Source organism: Megascapheus bottae, chromosome 13, assembly GCF_031878675.1.
Source record: "Megascapheus bottae isolate mThoBot1 chromosome 13, mThoBot2.hap1, whole genome shotgun sequence".
NCBI lineage: Eukaryota > Metazoa > Chordata > Mammalia > Rodentia > Geomyidae > Megascapheus > Megascapheus bottae.
The window spans coordinates 57,196,128-57,213,920 of record NC_143521.1 but is presented as its reverse complement, the minus strand read 5'-3'; the positions used below and the strand labels follow the sequence as shown (position 1 = coordinate 57,213,920).

The window sequence follows — 17,793 nt, the reverse complement described above, 5'->3', positions numbered from 1 at the left end:
CAGGAAGCCTCCTAAGAACAGTCTAATGCCCACATTCCTGTCAGCATTCTGATCTTGTGAGCTCAAGCTTATAACTACACAATAAACTCTTCCTACCAGAAGTCTCTAACCTCCATCTCCAGACACTTCCAAATTCCTCACGGTTCTGAAGGCCTGAGATCCACATGGCTACGTTTAGGCATAGAAGCAATCTCATGTCTCTGATTCCAATTTCCTGATTTACTTACTTGAGTGTGGCTGTGATCAAAGCACATGAGAGAAATAACTTAATTTCTAGGAAGGGTAGGACCTGTAGAAGCCTCATCCCAATGCATCTCATTTTCAAGCTCTTCAGCCAGAGCAACTAACATCTCTGACCTCCACTTGCCTGTAAATGCTGTTGACTGCATCTTCCATCCCACAGGCAGCGTGAGCAGGATCTCAGCCAGTGGAATAAAGACAGACCCCTCCAGCCAATCTTTTCACAAGAGCCAAGCAACGTCAGGCAGTTATGTTTCTTTGGGGCACAATTTAAAGGCCATCCTGTTCCTGCTAGTATAGCAAATGAGGACTGCTATTTTCAAGACTATTGCTGGGCTAGGAAGTAGAGATTACTAAAAGGTAAGTGAAAACCCAGCAAAACTTAATGCTCTTTATTCAGCCATCTTCTTGAATAAGAGTCCCTTGAGTTGTCTAAGGCTTTGCTCAATTTCTTCGGTTCCAAGTGAGTTTTGCTGACATAGTCAAGTTCAGCATGGCTTTACGCATGAGGGAGATTCCAGAGCTCTGCCATCTTCACTAATGTCCTGCCAGTTGCTGAGCCAAGCCTGATGGACAGTACACTTGGGCTGTACGGTGTGGAGCCTTGTTCGAGGCATGCATGCTCCACGGGAAGACAGCCCAGGCAACACTCTGTTATGACTCCGCTTGGGACACGCTGCTTAAACACAGTGCACAATGCAACCTTAATACACCTTAAACACAACCTCTCTGATGGGAGAGGTTGGTGCTTTGCAGCCTCACAGGCAGAGCACAGACCAGGGACAGAGGACAACTCAGAGGTCTTGTGCTGCACGGGACCCATGTGGTATCTCATCTGGGCTTCAGGCCACCATGCCAAGACATTTCCTACTCCACAGGCAAGGAAGCGGAGGCAGAGAAGTTTAAGGACATTCTCCCCACTACTAATTACCAGATGCAGGAATACAATCTGGCATCCCAGATTGTATTCCTGCACCTATACATGCATGCAGACTCTCCCTGGCTCTGCTTTATCACAGGGACATTGATTTGTTTGTTCACAGAGAAGCCTGAGCACTAATGTTTCTCCGCGAACATTCTGGAAAATGCTGAGCTAACATGCAGTTGACAAGTAAGAGCTGATTTGTGCTTTTCTCAACACTTTTACTGGTGTGAATCATAGCACAGGCCCTTGCTACAACATTAAGTATTGATTAGAGTGGAACACAGACTCTTGCTGCCTATAGATTTTCAATACAAATGTGCTGCTGTCATCAGATGCCTCTTCTGGTCCAGCTATGAGTGCTTGTCCTTAAAATGAACAAAGAGCCAGGAGACTGTGGCCCACACCTGGAATCCTAGCTACTCAGAAGCTGAAATCCAGAAATAGTGGTTTGAAGCCAGCCCAGGCAGGAAAGTAAGTGGACGCTGGAAGTGGAGCTGCAGCTCAAGTGAAAGCTTAAGGACAGCACCCAGGCCCCATTATAAATAAGCTAATCTTAAAAGATTTTGTTCTGATGAAGAATAATAGCAATTTAATTTATAAAGGTAAAAGTCTGAGGCCTACGAGGAATAAGTTGATCCTACAGATTATTATTTTCTTCAAGTTTATATGTTCTTTTTCCAACAATGAAATTACCAACAACAACAAGCATCCAACTAAGCAAACATAATATAAGGAAAAGAAAATGAAAAGCTTTAACAGACTTGTCCAGCGATTTCTGTACCTTTGGCCGCACGAAGAATATTCTCATCATTAAAATCCTGACATGAATTTGATTTGTATTGTAATGATTAGTTGTACTATTAAAATTTTCTAAGCAGAATTATTTTCATGACTTGATCCTGGTTCAAGGCCAGCCTGGGCAAATATCAGTGGGATCTCATCTCAGCAAACAAGCCAGGCACAATGGTATATGTCAGTGTTTCAGTCTGATGGGAGGTGTAGGTAAGAGAATTTCAATCCGAAGCTAGATGATTGTATCAGAGAAATATATAAAGTAAAATAGGCCGAGGGCATAGATCTGGTGGTAGAAAACTTGCCTTGCAAGTGTAAGGATCTGAGTTCAAATGGCAGTATAATTTAAAAAATTCCAACACAGAGAAGTACAGAAATTTACGGCATGTTTCCACTCGCGTTGACTACGTTGGTTGTTACTAGTGTGCAACTCCTGTGTGTGTGTGTGTGTGTGTGTGTGTGTGTATCACGCAGAAGCTGATCCAAGAAGCACGCACATAATCTACATGTGATAACTGCATCTTCAACACAGGTGTGAGCTCAGAACACACCACGGTGACGTGAGAGGGACAGGGAAACACTGAAGAAGTCAAAACACTTCACCAAAGCAAAGTAAATAGGAGACATCCAAGAATACAGCTTGGAGTGGCCCCTAGGGCAAAGAAGCAGTCCTCAGAGAAGTGACATCTACACAAGGTGGCATGACAGATCTCCCTGCAAGCTACTGGATAACAGAGGGGCAGAAACTGGGAAAGATGGCAATACAAGAATTTCCCTGGCGAAAGTAAAATGTACACTGTGAAATACTACCATGAAACCCCTGTATGTATTATGCTACACTAAAGCAACGGATGGCAAGAATGCAAAATGGACCATCAGGGAGTGGAAAGGAGAATGGAGAGGATGGAGAGGGAGAATATGGTGGAAGCACTTCATACACATGTGAGAAAATACAACAGCAAAACCTGTCGAGGCTCTTCTAAGAGACGAAGGAAGAATGAACAAGATGGAGTGCATTTGATCAAGGGACATTGTTTGCATGTGCAGAAATATCACAACAAGACCCCTGTGTCACTAATATATGCTAATAACAATGTAAAATTAAGACATCAAAAATACGCTGCCCCATGGCTCCAGTGAGTTCTTTAGAAAGTTGGGATAGGAGGTCACTGAGCTGCACCACTGTGTGTGGCTGAGAAGAATTCTTCTTTCTTGGAAGTGGCGCTGTGGCTCAAGGGGTAGGGCAGTAGCTCTGGGCTGTAGAGCTCAGGGACAATGCCAGTCCCATGACCAACAGAAAAAAAAATCATTTTTCTTCTCCCTGCAGGATTTTCAGCATTCTTGTATTTTGTGTTTAGGGAGAAGGGCAATTTCATTTTAGTGCAGATCATTTTGCTAGCTCCCCAGGTCGCTGTGACATCCAAGGAAGCGGCTGAGCTGGGAGTGGGCTCTTTCTATCTCCTCTTCTCCAGGGCTTACCGGCTGGCCAGAGACCCTGGGGGAGGTGGATGGATGGGAAGATGAGAGGGAGAGGACTGGTAGGAAGTGCTGGCCCCCCTGTTCTGACAAGTGAGGTGGAGGCTGGCTGGCAGAGTCTCGGTGGCCTTCCTGAATCTAGCAAGGGACAGGCGAGGCCGGGCTTGCATGGCATGGACACAGCCAGAGGTGTGGAGGCCCTGGACCTGGACCAAGCCACACTTGGCTGGACCCCCAAAGTCTGCACCTTAGGGAAAGGCTAATAACCTTCCCTTCACGCTGAGGCCACCTTCCCTGGGCAAGGCTGAGCTCCCCATTCACACTTTGTTTTGTATCTTAGGGCTATAACAAACACTAGTTTGTCTACCCTCAGGCCATCCTCCATGCTTCTGGCATTCAGGACACAGGCCGTGCAGTATATTTTGAACCAGTGATTGGTCCGGGACAGGGTCGTGTGACTTACTTATGACCAATGAGCTGCAAGCAAAATGTCTCCAGGTACCTGCTGGGAACTATTGCACTCCCCAATAAAAACAGTAAGAGGGGGCCACGAGTGTAGAGTGCTCAAAGCCCTGGGTTTGATTCCTCAGTATCACATACATAGAAAAAGTCAAGGGGGCACTGTGGCTCAAGTGGCAGAGCACTAGCCTGGAGCAAAATGGGTTCAAGGACAGTGTCCAAGCCCTGAGTTCAAGCCTCAGGACTGGTGGGAGAAGAAAAGCAGCAAGAGAAGAAATAAAAGTTCATTTGTGCCTGTTACTTTCCTGATTAGGTGTCATCCCGTGGGGATACTTACCCATTCAACAAATAGTACATGGCACCTACTGTGTGCTACCATGACGCTAGTCGTTTTCTGAGTATGTAAGAAAACATAGCAAGGGGCTGGGAGTTTGGCCTACTGGTAGAGTGCTTGCCTAGCATGCATGAAGCCCTGGACTCAATTCCATGGTACTATTTACACAGAAAAAGCTGGAAGTGATGCTATGGCTCAAGTGGTAGAGGAAGCCCAAGGACTGTGCTCAGGTCCTGAGTTCAAGTCCCAGTACTGGCAAAAAAAAAAAGAAATAGAAAAAGGAAGGAAGGAAGGAAGGAAGGAAAGAAGGAAGGAAGGAAGGAAGGAAAACAAACAACCCAGTCACAGGAGGCCGGTGGGCATGAGCGGGACCTCAGACCATCTGGGGTCTCCCTACAAGTGATGAACCAGAGCCAAAGAGGTACCCCTTCCCCCCCACAGCCAAAGACGCACCCCTCCCCCCCACGAACATAGCCAAAGAGCCCCCCTCCTCCTGACACACACACACAGACACACAGGGACCTACCCTCTCAAGCAACAACGAAAAGAATCCCCGCTGCCTGGTTCCAGGTCACATAGCCCACCTTGGTTACAGTGCTGGTCTCTTACATGACCCCTTCGCCAGGGCGAGGACTCACGCACGCAGAACTCCCCTGTATTGCCCTTTAGCCACCTGCCCTCGCCCTGTGCACACTTCACCAGCTTAAAATGCAACATCTTTTGAGCGCATTTTTCCACAGCATTCGCTGCTAAGATGCAGAATATAGTGCCTGTCACAACACGGCAGCCTTATGAATATGGAGTATTTACGACTCGATGGAGAGGGATGGAAAGAAAAACATGTCAGTAATGCACAGTAACATGGTGACTCATCAACACTGAAAACTCCCCTGGGCTTTGGCCCAATAATTCCATCCTGGGGGAAAAGTGCCCTGAACAAGGGGGAAATACTGTCAACAAAGATGTTTAATTTGGCATCATTTATAAGGGCAACAAGCTCAATGGCCCCCAATAGGAGACAAGCTAGAATAAATCCCAGCCCATCTCTGCAGGGGTGGGGGGGACAGTCAATGTAGGGGTGCATCATGGGAACTGGGTGATCTGCTCTCACTCTTCACCCCAGCGCAGTCGGGATCCATGTTCAGGTGGAAAGCGGAGTCACGCGCTCTGACTCCTAGACTCTGGGCTTGCTTGGTCAGATGACTTTTTCAGTCAGTAGCATGGGGACAGTTAGGAAACAAGCCAAGCATGGCAAGTACCCCCCTCCACACTTGTGCCACAGCCAGGAGATGGGCTGTCTCGTGTTCCTTCTGTCTGTCCAGCCTGGGCCATGGAACCTCAGACACAGCTGCTTGTCAGAGCTGCTTTGATGGTATGGGAGGCAGTGAGGTTAGGTAAAAACGTCAGCTACGCCTAAAAATGAGGCACGGGAGAGTTACTCAAAGAGCCAGAGACTGTTTCTGTGATGCCATTCAGTGAAAACTAGGATAAAATTTGTATCTACAAAACGTAAAGAAACAAATTAGGTTGGGAGAGAGAAGATGACAGGAAACCTAGTCCTGTTGCGGAATTTTCCACACACACAAAAGCAGAAATTAGGGCCAGGAGTTTGGCCTACTTGTAGAGTGCTTGCCTAGCATGCACAAAGACCTGGGTTCGATTCCTTGGTACCTTATACATAGAAAAAAGCCGGAAATGGTCCTGGGCTCAAGTGGTAGAGCTTTAGCCTTGAGAAAGTCCAAGGACAGTGCTCAGGCCTTGAGCTCAAGCCCAGGACTGGCAAAAAAAAAAAAGCAGAAATTAACAGTACAACAAAAGCTGTAAACTATCCTACAGGAGAGATACCTCCTGGATATTCATGAGTTTTTTGTGTTGGGTTTGTTGGGGTTTGTTTTTGTTTTGCAGTGCCATTCATAATAGCTCAGCTATGGAATCAACTGAGGGCCCAGCAACTGATGAACAGATGGAGAAAATATGGTGTATAAATTCTATGGAGTATTTTTCAGCCATCGGGGAAATGAAATCATGTTATGTGCGGGAAAGTGGATGGAGCTAAAGATCATCATGTTGAAGGAAATCAGCCAAGCTCAGAAGGACAAAGATCCCATGTCTTCACTCACTTGTGCATTTTACTACATGATATTTGAAAAGGGGAAAGGCAGAGAGGGGTGAACTTGTTCAAAGTACACTGCCAGTGTATATGAAATGATCAACACGAGCCTCCTCATGTTAATCCATGCTAATTCAAACATAAAATTTAAAGAATTAAAATGCTGGACTGACTGTGATTCTCACTCAGTGGATCCAAAGATAAACTAGCTGTAAAGGAAGTCAAAATAAAATCAGATACAAGGTGTGCACAGGATTAATAGCTGAGACGAATTACGACCTCATTTCAATATATATTTTAACATGGAAAATGCAATAGAAAACAGGGCACTGTTGACTCACACCTGTAATCCTAGCTGCTCAGGAGGCTGAGATCTGAGGATTGTGGTTCAAAGCCAACCCCAGGCAGGAAAGACCGTGGGACTCTTACCTACAAGTAACCAACAAAAAGCCAGAAGTGGCGCTGTGGCTCAAATTGTACAGTGCCAGCCTTGTGTAAACAAAAAAAATCTCAGGGACACTACCAAGCCCTGAGTCCAACTTCTCTAGTACCAGCACACACACACACACACACACACACACACACACACACACACACACACACACACACTACAGTACATAAAATAACACATATTCCTTAAAGCACTGGAAAAGAACGTGTGTTCACACTTTACTTGCTGTGCTAGACATGTGTTTAGACAGGAGTGATGCTGTCTACGAGTTAGCATCCATGAGGTCTAGCCTGCAAAGGAAATTACTATGCACATGAAGAAATGGACCACAGTGAAGCAGCACCCACCAACACTGACTCAATGATAAATGTGTGAGATTCGCAGAGCTGTTGAAGGGTTTGCCAGGGAAAAGGAAATGCAATGAAAACCCTAAAACTGAACAATATAATATCTTAAATCGGAAATACGATTGAATAGAAAGAACAGTCAGAAGACAGAATCTGTGAACCTCTCTCTCTCTCTCTCTCTCTCTCTCTCACACACACACACACACACACACACTTTCTCCCCTTCATAGCCTTCAGCATGCAACAATTGTCTGACGTATATGTGATTGAAGTATTAGAAGGAAGAAGAAAGAGAATGCAACACAAAATAGAAAAATAGTAGCCCCAAATTTTCCAAAATGTCAATCTACTGTCTAAGAAAGTCTACAAACCCTAAGCAGAAAAAAAAAAACATGTTTGGACACATCAGAGGCAAAGTGATGAAAGCCAAAGATAAAGTAAAATCCTCAAAGCCTTCTGGGATAAAAAGCCACATTACAGGGAGAACAATCTAGAAGAAGCCGGGCTTCTCAACATAAACAACCATGTCAAGAACACACAGTGTATCTTTAAATGCTAGGAAAAAATGTCAACTTATAATTCAGTGTCCAGTAGAAACACTCTTCAGAAGCAAAGTGAAATAAAGATATTTTCCTAAATGAAAGCTGAAATCACTTGTTCCTAGGGGGGCTAGCTTTACAAGAAAGGGTAAAAGAGTTTGTAAAGCTAAGGTAAAATTACGTAGCTAGAGGAAATAATTAAGAACATTAGAATATTGTATGTACTGCTCAATTGATTTTTTATTTTAAAAAATGTTTTTTAAAAAGCATGTGTTCATATATGTACATGAAATTATCAATACTCATCTCCTCATATTAATCTATGCTGATTCAAAAATAAAATTTAAAGAAAAAATACTGAGCTGAATTTGATTAATATTCAATGTATCCAAACATACACTAATGGTGGAGGAAGAAGAAATGAAATTGGATACAAGGTACACATAGAGTTAATAGCTGAGATGAATTATGACCTTGTTTCAATATATGCAATAGAAAATGCGATAGAAAGCTGGGCTGCTATTAAAAGTACTCATATGCAATTCATTTTATATTATATAGAAATATGAAAAAACAGAACAGCAAATAGGAAAATGTAGTTTTACTGCTATCTTTGTGTGTGTGTGTGTGTGTGCATGTGTGTGTATATGCATGCACGTGCAGGTATTGGGCCTTGAACTAAGGACCTTGGTACTATTCCTGAGCTTTTTGGCTTAAGGCTACCACATTCTATGGCTTGAGCCACAGCTGGTTAACTGTAGATAAGAGTCTCATGGACTTTCTTGGCCTGGCTTTGATCCAGGACCTTCAGATCTCCAGTATTTTAGATGTGAGCCACTAGCTCCTGCCGGGAAGTATTATGAGAGTTTTTTTTTATTTGTTCTGTTCGTTTGTTTTTGCTCAAGGCTAGTGCTCAAACCCTAGAGTACTTGAGCCATAGCTCCACTTTAGGATTTTTGACGTTTAACTGGAAATAAGAGTCTCACAGACTTTCCTGCAAAGGATGGCTTTGAATTATAATCCTCACATCTCAGATTTCTGAGTAGCCAGGTTTACAGATGTGAATTACCAGCACCCAGTTGGTAAGGGTCTTTCTTTGATTACACAGATAGCAAAGAATCGTTGCAAATCAGGCTGCGCTGAGTTCAGTTAGTACATGGCAATTGCAATAGCAACCACTTAAAAACAGAAAGAGCTTTAGCTAAAAATACAATACTTGTGATAGAATAGAAAGCAAAAATTGTAACTGTGACCCTCGGATCTCAGCAGCACCCAGCTAATACAAAAATAAACAAAAAGGTAGTGGGTGGAGGGGAGAAATAAATAGAAAACACATACAAAGGTAGCAAGATTCAAACACAGCAATGGTTACATTAAACAAAGATGAAACACTTCAATTAAAAGGCAGGATTTCCCAGACAAGATACAAAAGGAAATTACAACTAGATGTGGTTTAAAGTGACCCTTAACAGCTACATGACAAAGCTGGTGTGGCTTTATTATGAGCAGCCAGGTAGAAGGAGAGACAAGCAGTGCTTGCTTTATGATGGTTCAATAAACCCAACAAGAAGATGTAATTGTGAAAAATGCACAGGCCCTGGTCAGCATTATGCAGAAGTATGCACACACGGCCCACACCAAAGAGGACAGAAAGCACACTCTCACATAAAGATGTTAACTCATTTGTATCTGAGTGACATATAGATATACATATACATATACTTACACATTTACATATACATGAAGGACTGCAAATCAATACCCAAGAAAAACACCTGCACAACTGTGCTTTCTGTAGCTCTGTTCACAATAGCCAGACTGGGGAATCAGACGAGGTATCCAACAACAGATTAATGGATAAAGAATACTACACATGTATGGAATATTACTCGGCCAAAAGAGAAATGAAATCATATCACTGGTAAGAAAGCAAAAGGGACAAAGGACCGTCCTGCTGAGCAGAAAAAGCTAAATCAGAAAGCCAAGTATCATGAGCTTCGGCTAGTTTGTGGAACATAGTTCTAAGATGATGATGGTGATGACAACAAAGACGCTGACAATGACAACAACCACAATGAAACCCTCGCACGTTCCTAATGTATGCTAATTAAAACAAAATTCAAAATGAAGAAGAATCTAGATAGCTGGGGTGACCCGTAATGACATTTGTCCAACTACAAGATACATACTGTTTTCCTGTGGGCACAGCCTGTCTGTCAGGCTGACCAACCCTTGAACCACAAAGGCTCAATACACGCCAAAGTGAGCAGGCTCCCGAACTAAAGGATTCCTATTCCAGACTTGAGGGGAGGTAGGGTGACAAGTGAATGCAGCCTCAGTGCGTCAGGAGCACACATCATGGGGCTGTGAGATGTCCGGAGAAGGCAAGGGGACCCTGGAGCAGGTGGCTGGGAAGCTGGGGATTCTGGGAAGCAGTAGATGGGGGGACGAGGAGGGAAGGGGATGTCAAGTGAGTGACATTAAATATGACAATCCTATTAAATGGCCACGGACAAATTTGAGGTTGGTGATTAAAATTTTGAGCTTTCAAGACACAAGCTGAGCTTGCGAACAAACAACATCGTTTAAAAGAGAGAGAGACCTGTCAACGCATCGCGCACTGCGGTTTTTAAAGTGGATAATGCCTCCAACTGCTTCCAACCCACCCTCTGCCCTGCAGACTGCAGCCACGAATTTATGTCAGGATCTAGTCTTGTTAACTACAAAGAGATAGATGCAGGCAGATAGATGGAAAACAGGATAATCGCCCACATCAGCCAAGGAAAAAACCAAATTGCCTACCTACAACCCGGGACTTAATCTTCTCTGATATTGACTGCAATCATGAATTACAGCTTTGGTTCTCTTCCCACCCTTCTCATGATTAAAAAAAATGATAGGGATTGGTAAAAATAGAACTCGTATAAGATTTACAACCAGAGTTTAAGAGCAGGACACCTCAGAAAGATCAGGAACATTTCATTTGTCAGTTTCTGGAAGAAATAAAACACCAATGCAAATCACTTTGAAATGTGTAATCCAGGGAAAGCATAGTTCTGGTTAAGGCATGGAAGAGTTTCTCTGGTTCTACAGGAAGATTAATGGAGTAATTATACTCTAGAGAGAAGGGTTAACAAAAAAAACTGTGTTGGAACTTATGAAATACGATATGCAGTGACTTTCCTATGTTGTTTGAAAAGTGTGCTTTATATAATTACATTTTAATGGAATTTATAAATATACCACTTAAGCGATCAGTAGCGACTTCTGCTGTGGCAGATTTTGAATCTAATATGCTACATTTTTCTGGAAATAGGGGCTCGGTAGCAATTTCCACAGGAACAAGGGGCTAGAAGACTCGCAAGGCGCCTGTGTGTGGATTGTTGTGCACACACAAGTCACTTCTAGTGAGCAGAACAACTGAACCTCTTCATACAGGCTTTCCCTCTGTGCTTTGGTGGCACTGAGGTTTGAACTCAGACCCTCACCCTCGCTGGGTGGGCACACTACCACTGGAGCCACACCCTCCAGCCGTTTTCCTTCAGTTATTTTTCAGATAGACATCTGTGGGTTTTGGACCAGCTGGCCTCTGAACTAGATTCTCCTATTTCCCCCTCCCTTGTGTTACACCTGTCTTGAAGTACAGCTCTGCATGACCACCATGGCCGCCCTCGTTGGGGTTTTATGTCTTCTGGCCACTGTCAACCCTGGCAAGTTCATTCTAAACTCAAACCTGATCACTCCTGAGATAAAGCCCCAGGGTCCCCTGTCAGCACCCAGCACAGTTTGCCTGTGCACAACCAGAGCAGGCACACGCTGCAGTCCTGGCCCCACAATTGCTCGTTTAGCTTTGAACGTTTGCTTGCAGGACTGTAGGGGACACGCACACCTGTATTTCAAGCACGCAGGTCTCTGAGGGAAGTCAAAGGGGGGATCCCCCCCCTCGGACAACTGAGCACCCAGTAGTCTGGCACTCTGCCTACTGAGGCTGGAAGTCCATGGACCTACAATGGGTGCAGTTCCAGCAAGATCTGGGGATCGGGAGAACAAAGTCATATGCTGCAGTAATGGGGGGTGGTGTTGGGGACTTCAGCCTCCCTTATTCTGGGGGACACACTTCAACCTTCAACACTAGTCATTCAAGGTGTTTCCAAGGTAACATCTATTTTTCTAAGGACACAGGCCTCCTGTCTGGCCTCCTTAAAGCCTGCATGTCAGCCCCTCTTGGGAGTGCCAAGACCATCAGCAAAATAAGACTCTGAGGGACACCGGCAAGTCAGGGAGTGGACACTAGATATGCTCATGCAGGTCACATAGCCATGACATCATCTCTGTTTCCACACAACCTGGCAGAGCCCAGATTCTGAAATCAGACCTCCCTCAAGTCCAGGTTCTACTTATGATCTATGGGCCTTTATGAATCTGTCCTATTTTTCTTCATATAACGATTCCAGTTCCATGCCTTTCCTACCAATGAAATATTGTTCTTTGTGGTTGAATAGTACTTGGTTGTGTACAGTACCACATTTTCACGATCCATGAGCTGGCCCCATCGCTTGATTGTGCTGAGTGGTCAATAAACATGGTGTGCGTGTGTCATCTCTACCAGACACCAACTTACATCCTTCAGATGTATATCCACCAGTGCTAGAGTGGGGTCATTGCTAAGGCTATGAGAATTGTGAGGGGCATTCATACTAATTTCCATGGGGACAGAACTAATTTACATTCTCACCAACAGTGTATGAGGGTTCCTCTCTTCCCATCTTACCAGCAACTGGCCAGAATTTGTGGTTAATGTGGGATAATTATCTCCCTGAATGAATCTCAATGAGGTTTATTTGCATTTCCTTTATGATAAAAGATATTGATCCTTTCTTCATGTATTTATTGACTATTTCTTCTTCCTTTGAATCCTATCTAATACATTTGCCAATTTATGGCATAGAGTATTTGGTGACTAATTTTTTATTTATGAATATTATTTGTTTATGGATATTAGGCAACCTTGTCAGGTCTCAAAGGCTTCTGGTGGTGGCAAGTATAAGATCCTGTCATCTGAAAATAGGAATAATTTGGCCTTTCCTTTCCTACATTTTTTCTTTCTTTTTTCTTGCCTTATTGCTTTGGCTAAAGTTTTAAGTATTGTACTGAACACAAGCAATAAGAATGGACATCCTTGTTCTATCCTAATTTTAGAAATGCTTTAAGATTTTCCCCACTCAGGGTGATGTTGGCTATAGGTTTGTCAAATATATCTTCTAATGGATTGAGCTGTTATTCTATTCTGCCTATTTCTTCAGAGATTTGTTGTTATCATGAAGCGATGTTTTGAGTGTCATCAAATGATTTTCTGCATCTTGACTTGCGTTCATTGAACTGTCTTTGCATCTACTTGATCACTGAGTGTGAGCTTGGTAACGTGATTTTTGATTAGGTCTGCAAGTTTATACTGAAGAATTTTTCCACCTATTTTCCTCAACAATATTAGTCTATAGTTTTCCATTTTTCAGCACTAGGGAGGGTTTAACAGGATCCCATACTGGTTAGATGGGTGCAGTACCACTGAGCCATGCCTCAAGCCAATTAAAATAATCATTGATTATTTTAAGGTGCTCTCAGTCCCCTTGTCCTAAAAACAGGGCGGATTCTGAGGCACCATCCACCACATACCTCTCCTCCTCCTCCTCCTCCTCCTCCTCCTCCTCCTCCTCCTCCTCCTCCTCCTCCTCTTCTCCTCTCCTCTCCTCTCTCTCTCTCTCCCTCCCTCCCTCCCTCCCTCCCTCCCTCCCTCTCCATCTCTGTCTCTCCCCTGCCTGGGCTGGTAGAAAACCAAAGCCTATGAAATACTTATTTGAGATTTCTCTGTTGTTGGTGAAGGCTGTCATAAACATTTACTTTCTGACAATGCTGTATCCCATTAGATTTTGATATACTGTCTCTATTTTCACTTGATTCCTGGACTTTTTTTTTCTTTTTGCCAGTCCTGGGCCTTGAACCCAGGGTCTGGGCACTGTCCTTGAGCTTTCTCAAGGACAGAGCTCTACTACACTATTTCTGGCTTTTTTTTCTATGTATACGGTAGCAAGGAATCGAACCCAGGTCTTCGTGCATGCTAGGCAAGCACTCCTATCACTAGGCTAAACTCCTGGCCCTGATTCTAGAACTTTTTACAGTCCCCCCTCCTGATTTCTTCAATAACCTACAGATCATCTAAACTCACATTCTCCAATCTCCACTTGGCATTGTATAGCTGATATCATTTCACTTGCTATTGATTTCTAGTTCTACTCCACGATGATCTGATAGGATGCAAGAAATTACTCTATTTCTCTTTATTTTCTCAACGCCCTCACTTGAGATGGTCAGGTATTGCTAAGAACATTGGTCCCTTCCAGTTCTCTTGGGAGACCAGGCATTGCAGAAGTGTGGCTGTTCTGCACACTTAAGACCCTGGGTTTCTGCAGAATACAGCGCCCCTTGGTTACTTAGACCAGCAGCGAGAGCTTACCTTAACCCAAACCTCCCTAGCTCTCCCCCACAACCTTCAAGACGGACACAAATCAAGAGTACCAGGTTTCCTCAGACTTTTCCTCCTGAAGACAGAAGGATCTGAACACCTGTGCTAAGCTAAGAGAGCCCTTCTGGACATCAGTCCCCTACCTTTCCCATCCTGATGATTTATAATTTAAATATAAATATATATTATATATATTTCTTACCCCCAGTGGTTTCCCATTCATGGATCCCTTTCAGGGAACCAGTAAAAGGACTTGGGCACAGAAACCAAAGAAGTTAGGTTTGCCACATGCCCCCACCATGATGTTCTGCCTCACCCAAAGCAATGGAGCCATCCGCTCAGCCAACTGCCAAAGCAACCTTTCTCCCTTATAAACTGTTTGTCTAAGGCATTTTGTCACAGCACTCAAAAGCCAGCTTGAAGTAAGAAAATAAGTTCTTTAGATAAGCACTCTAGATGGTGACAGAGGTTACAAAGAAAGGAAAAGCAAGGAAGGAGACCAAGAGTGCCATTTTAAGTGGGGTAGCCAGTGAAGGCTCATAAAGACCCAAAGGAGGTGATGACTTGGAGGTTGGGCAATCAAGTCCTCAGGATGGAAGAGTTGGGGGGGGAGGGGTTCAGATAAGGAACAAGGTGTTAGCTTGTCTGAGGGCAGGAGGGAGGCAGTGGGCTGATAGTGGGAGGGGTGTGATGTCAGGGGACAGGGCCTGATGAGTGTGTAAGGACTTCCACTTTTATTCTCCCAGGATGTGACTGGGGCCTGGGGCCAGAGGGAGGGGTAGGGAGCTGGTATTAAGCCTGGCACATTATAAGAGAATGGTCTGACAGTGATCCTGATGTGGAGACCACACTGTAGAGGAGAGGGTAGAGTGAGCAGAGCTGGCACGAAGCCATCCTCATCCGCCAAGCCAGGGCTGTGACCGTCACTGTGGAGAGAAGTGGCCGGAACCAAGAAGCAATTTGTGTCACTTGCCACTTAAGATGCCCTCACAAAGGGGCGTCTCTTACCTAACCTGGGATGCCACCAAAAGTTAAAGTGCTATCTTGTCATGCGCCAAGAAGAGAGAAATGTCAACTCCTGGGTGACAGCCTTCTTTCTGCACCTATGTAACCCGTCTTGTTAGCCTGAACAGTGGCTCCAATGCACAAAATGTCAAGCCTGTGCCAGAAGAAGACATGGCAAGCGAGGCAGCTGAAGTTTTCCCACAGGGTTTGGAAATGACGCCCTAACCACTCAGCCTTGCTCTATTCTGTTTACCCAGGCCCTGGCCCTTCAGCCACCTAACAGCCACGCTTTGGGGGCAGTGTGGGTGTTCACTGGAGTGTGTCACTTTCCTGCTTGGAACCTTCAGTGATGCCAAAATGCCCTTGAGCAAGGCGGCTTTCATAGGGCCCCCAGGCCCTGTGAGACTGGCCTAGCATTCGGAGTCAGTTTTGCCCTCAACACTGCAGAAGTAGCAGAAACCCTCAGCAATCCCTCCAGGTAATCTGCACCTACTCCATGCAGTCAGCACATTCTGTTCCCTTCCTCTGAAATGCCCTGCCCAATCTTCCTGGATAACCACTGCCACTTCTGCTAATTCTAATCTATAAAGGGGTGTTTGCCAGCCCCCCCCCCATCCTCTGCATTCAGGGTCAAGGATGTTCCATCTTGCCTATGAGCCTAGAGACCAGCAAGAGGAAGGGAGCTCAGAAGAGAACCCAGAATATGTGCCTACGAAATAAATGAAGCCACTGGTGGCAGCTAACATTGTTTCCTTGCACAATGAAACAGGTGAGACGCAGCTGGCATCACCAGAGTCCATGTTTCACTGGGCTCTAGTTCTCCCAGCACCAGAACATGTAGCTGTCATCAGCTCACATCTAATTCACTCACAAAGCCAGAAAAGGCAAAGGGAAATGAAACTGCTGCCTGCCGAAGATAGCTATTTACCGATAATATTTCAAAATGATAGTTATTTGTGAAGTAAAGGGCCAAGAGAGATGTCAACGTAAAAGCCACAAACCCCTCTGCAAAGAAGAAAGTGAAAGAAAACCAGAGAGAAAGAAAAAGATGGGGGGGGGGGAGACAATCAAGACCTTAACCCATGCTAGATTCACAGATTCACCCAAATCAGGGGTGAGGCCACAAGGTATCCAAACTCTTACTGGGACACACAAAAAATTCCACAATGTCTCTCCCTGTCCCCAGCTGGCTCTTACCAGCCATTGCTCCACACTGAAGGCCAGGAGACACTGGCACTGCACTGCCATTGCCACCAAGGACCATCAAGCGGGGCCAGATGTTCCTATGGGGAAGAAAGGATCCCTCAACCCCTGCTAGAAACAAATGCAGCCTGGCACATGTCCGCTGGCCTTCACTTAGACTTTGGAGAGGGGCTGTCCACAGGGACATCTAAGCGGCCCACAGCCTCTGTCGTTCTAGAACCCATGACCTGCTCACACCAATCTGTCCCAAGAATAGGAATTACAAATATACAGCTTCCCAGGCACTGACTGGCTTCAGATCCCGCTCTGCCCTATGTCTGAAACCTGACAGTCCATTTCTTCAACTTTGGGGGGCTGGGAGCATTTCAGGACTTAGTGCTATGCGGAACACTGCCTGGCACTGGGGAAGGCTCAGTGTCTTAGCTGTTTCTTGGGGCGTGGTGGGGTTAGCAGTCCTCACAGGAGGAAGCCAGAGTGTCACGCCGTCCTTCCATGGAACCCCAGCTGAGGTTCGGCACCTCAGCCTCCAGCAGCCATGCTCCCTGCTAGGGTGTGTGGTAATTCTCATCTCTCAGAGAGGTTAAGAAAGTTGTCTGTGGACACCCAGCACTGGAGTGAATGCTTCTAGGCCAAACACAGAGATCCGCTTACATGACCCCAAATACACACCACCACGCCCTGGAGCTCTGGAGTCAGGATGGAGGGGGCTGGACAGCACCCCACGGAGCAGGCAGGAGCCCCCCCTACCTCCGAGACACCAAGTTTAGCCAAGAAAAGTTTCCTTCAGCTGTCCTGGGCCAGCGAAGGGAGCGGCATGCAATCTGCCCGGGGAAGACAGGCGCATGCACACGCGCGCACGCGCACACACGCTTGCACACACGCTTGCACACGCACACCCGGGCCGCCCCCTTCGGCTCAGGTACTCAGGGAGGCCTCACACGTCTCCAGCCCCAAGCCCAGCCCCCGAAGGCCGGGACTCCGCGCCCCGAACCCGCGCGCCGCGCAGGGCGCGAGGCTCGGGAGCTGCCCGGGAGGAGCCCGCCTGGCTCGGGGCGCACACCCGCGGCGCCCCGGACCGGACGCGCCCGGCCCGCTTACCTTCCTCGTTCTCGTCAAACACGGGGGGCTTGTGGGAGTGGTTCCCGCCCATGGCCGCCGCCGCCGCTACATGCCGGGCCGGCGCGGCGTGCGCGGGGCGCGGGGCGCGGGGCGCTTCGGCGGAGGGGCGGGAGGGGGGAAAGCGCCCAGCCCCGGTGGGCGCGGAGCCCGAGGGGCGGAGGGCGGCGGGGCGGCCCCCGATCGCAGCCGGGCGGTCCACGCCCCCCCGCGCCGGCCTCGCCCGCCACGGCGCCCCCGAGTACCCGAGCTCGGAACTCCCTGCGCCGCGGGGCG

At 46.2% G+C, this 17,793-nt stretch overlaps 1 protein-coding gene across 1 annotated transcript in view; it reads right to left on the bottom strand.

Moving 5' to 3' along the window:
* Stk32b (serine/threonine kinase 32B) overlaps positions 1-17,584 on the bottom strand; it is a 182,679-nt gene extending 165,095 nt beyond the window's left edge. The window contains exon 1 of the mRNA XM_090343840.1: positions 17,500-17,584. Coding sequence (XP_090199966.1) covers positions 17,500-17,551 — 52 coding nt within the window. The 5' untranslated portion in view covers positions 17,552-17,584. The remainder of the gene's footprint in view (positions 1-17,499) is intronic.
* Positions 17,585-17,793: the final 209 nt, after the last annotated feature.